General features: G+C 38.6%; 1 protein-coding gene across 1 annotated transcript; it reads right to left on the reverse strand.

Annotated features, from left to right (window-relative positions):
• Window positions 1-520: 520 nt before the first annotated feature.
• Window positions 521-1,850, reverse strand: LOC114279263 (chitinase 2). Its single transcript, XM_028221491.2, has one exon. It carries the CDS (start codon window positions 1,562-1,564, stop codon window positions 668-670), a length of 897 nt encoding a protein of 298 aa, XP_028077292.2. The 5' UTR covers window positions 1,565-1,850; the 3' UTR covers window positions 521-667.
• Window positions 1,851-2,671: the final 821 nt, after the last annotated feature.

Raw genomic sequence — 2,671 nt, forward strand, 5'->3', positions numbered from 1 at the left:
TACCTCAATTTTCTGGAAGACTGGAGACTGAAGAGGCTCAAGTTTAGAGAACATGTTGACCAATTACCATTTCTTTTCATATGGAAACTTATGTCGTGTTGGTTCATTAACTCACCTTAAAAAAAAAAAATACCCCGAGCTTTCTATTGTGAGTGTGTCTCGAATTCAATCTGAATTATGCTTATTACCCGTTCACTGGCCGATTAATAGGTCCCCGTCTATTTTAAACAGCTTACAACTTATGAATCCATGTATATACTGGGTTGTTTCAAAGTTTAAAGTTGTGATGATATTTTGAGAGCTTCTGTTCAACATGGTTGTTGAGGGAACAGGCTCACTGTAATAATGAAAGTCCTTTGCCGGTGGATATACACTTATATGCTTGTATGTTTGTTCTATTTTAACTTTTCTCATCTTCACCTCTTGCAACCTAAACCTTGCCCTGCCCACCTCCTGTGATAGGGCTGCCTAAAAACTGACCTCCATGGATAAAAGCTTGTTCATTGAAACAGTGTACAAATTGCAAAAACAGATTTATGTATAAAATAGTAGTAGTATAACAGAGAATTATAGACTTTTGCTTACATCAAACCTATAGAACAAGCAGCATCTCATACATATGTAACTTAATAGACCACACACCACACACATTCAAAAGGTGAAAACACTAATGGTTTGATGCTAACAATGTCTGTGATTTCTTCTCGTACTGAAACCCTTTCGACATAGAATCATCTGCAGACCAAACAAAGATACCATGAAGCTGTTTCTGGCTACTGAGCCTCCCACAAGCAGTGAAGAACCCATTTTCCGGAGACAACCCGCCGCTTCCATCGGTGCTGAAACTAGCCAAGACCTTACCTCCATTGTAATTCGAGCTCTGAGTCTGAAAATAATTCATGAACTGTGAAACAGTGGTCCCCTGATCATAAGCATAGAATTGGAAATTCACATAGTCTATGACATGTCCATAGCTCTTCCACAGAGCCAAGTAATGGCTCTGAACCTGATCATCATCAAACGGAGCAATCGAAGCGAAAGAGATGACACCATTTTGCTTCAGGGTTGTGATAAGCTTTCCAATGCACTGGGCAAAGGTCTCAGGATCGGATTTGAAGTGCTCGTAATCGATGTCGATCCCATCAAGGCCATACTGTTCGATGATATGCGTGAGAGAAGAAACAGCGTTTGAAACCCATGAATCGACTGAGGAAGGGTTGAAGTAAGCAGAGCCACTTCCCACACTGTCGCCTCCTAAGCTCAGTGCCACTTTAACATTTGAATGTTGAGATTTGATGGATGAGACTTGAGATGGGCTGAGATTGTCCGCATCCCAAAAAACGTTGAATTGACCGTTGGTGGGAGACGAGGAAGAGGAGGTGGTGTAGTCGATGGCAAAGGCAAGGATGAAGTGGAATTCGACATTGGAGTTAATGGGTACGTTGGAGAATTTAATGTTGTTGAACTCCGCGCCTATGTATTCGCGGAAGAGGTTGGAGTTGGCGGCTTGGGTTGAGGGGAGGAGGATGAGGAGGAGGGTGATGAGAAGTTTTGAGAGCTCCATTGTTGTTGAAAGAGTAGGTCGTTGTAGTGTGTGAAGATGTGTTTGGTTTGGGCATGTAATGGCATAGGAAAAGAAGCATTTATATAGTAGTTGTAGTATGATTTGAATGAAGATGTGGGCATGTAACTGAGGACATGACAATCAAGGAAAAGGAATGAGTGTTTGTGTGCCGTTGGGGTTGATTTGCCTCTTTGCATTGCCATGTCGAAAGCTGTTTTGTTTTTTCCCTGCTTCAAATTTGATCAATATTTTGTATAAATAAAATTGGAAAATATTACGGAATTCAAAAAATATTATTCAAAAAATTGTCAAAAATAAAGTGCGTGGACTAAATTATATTTATTCTGTTGCTGTTAGCACCATAAATCTGTAATTTTTATTATTATTTATTATTTATATAATTGCAGGACACGTGGCATCCTCTTATTCATTTGGAAGTTAAAAGAAGTTATAGAGATAATGGAGAATATGAAGGACAAAGTGGATGAGTGGGAAGACAAAGTGGATGAGTGGAAGGACACATGGCAAGACAAGAATGAAGATGGAAGAAATGGGTAGTTACTAAGTAGTTATTGCTGTATTTTTTCTTTTATAAATAGCCATTAATGGCTACATTGTAAAGGATCCAGAACTTAAATCAAAGACACTTGATTTCAATATTTCTTGTCATTTTCCTTATCTTAGGAGTAGTTTAACATAGATTTATATTTCGAAGCATTTATTTTCAGCATTTCCATTTCGAAGCATTTTATGCACTTTCTTTTCGAAGCATAGGAGTAGAGGTAAGTAATTATTACTTCGATTGTTCACTCAATCACCCTTCTCCACCCCTCATTCTTCTTTTAATTTTTCTTTTCTCTACACTTTGGCAAATTTGAAGTCCTCTTCGTTGAGGCAAAAGAACCGTCAACACAATCGCTTGATAATTGGCTTGAATTTAATCTGTAAGGATTTTTCAATCCTTGCTGGCACGCTCGCATTTATGATATTTTCCTTCGTAGGAAAAATAAGCCAACATTTTTTGGCACGCTCGGTGGGACTCGAAGTGTAAGAAATGACAAACGATTTGGATTTCGCCATTCGAACTTGTCAATATGAAATATATTG

This window comes from Camellia sinensis, chromosome 14, assembly GCF_055761805.1.
Source record: "Camellia sinensis isolate YWXY chromosome 14, ASM5576180v1, whole genome shotgun sequence".
Lineage (NCBI taxonomy): Eukaryota > Viridiplantae > Streptophyta > Magnoliopsida > Ericales > Theaceae > Camellia > Camellia sinensis.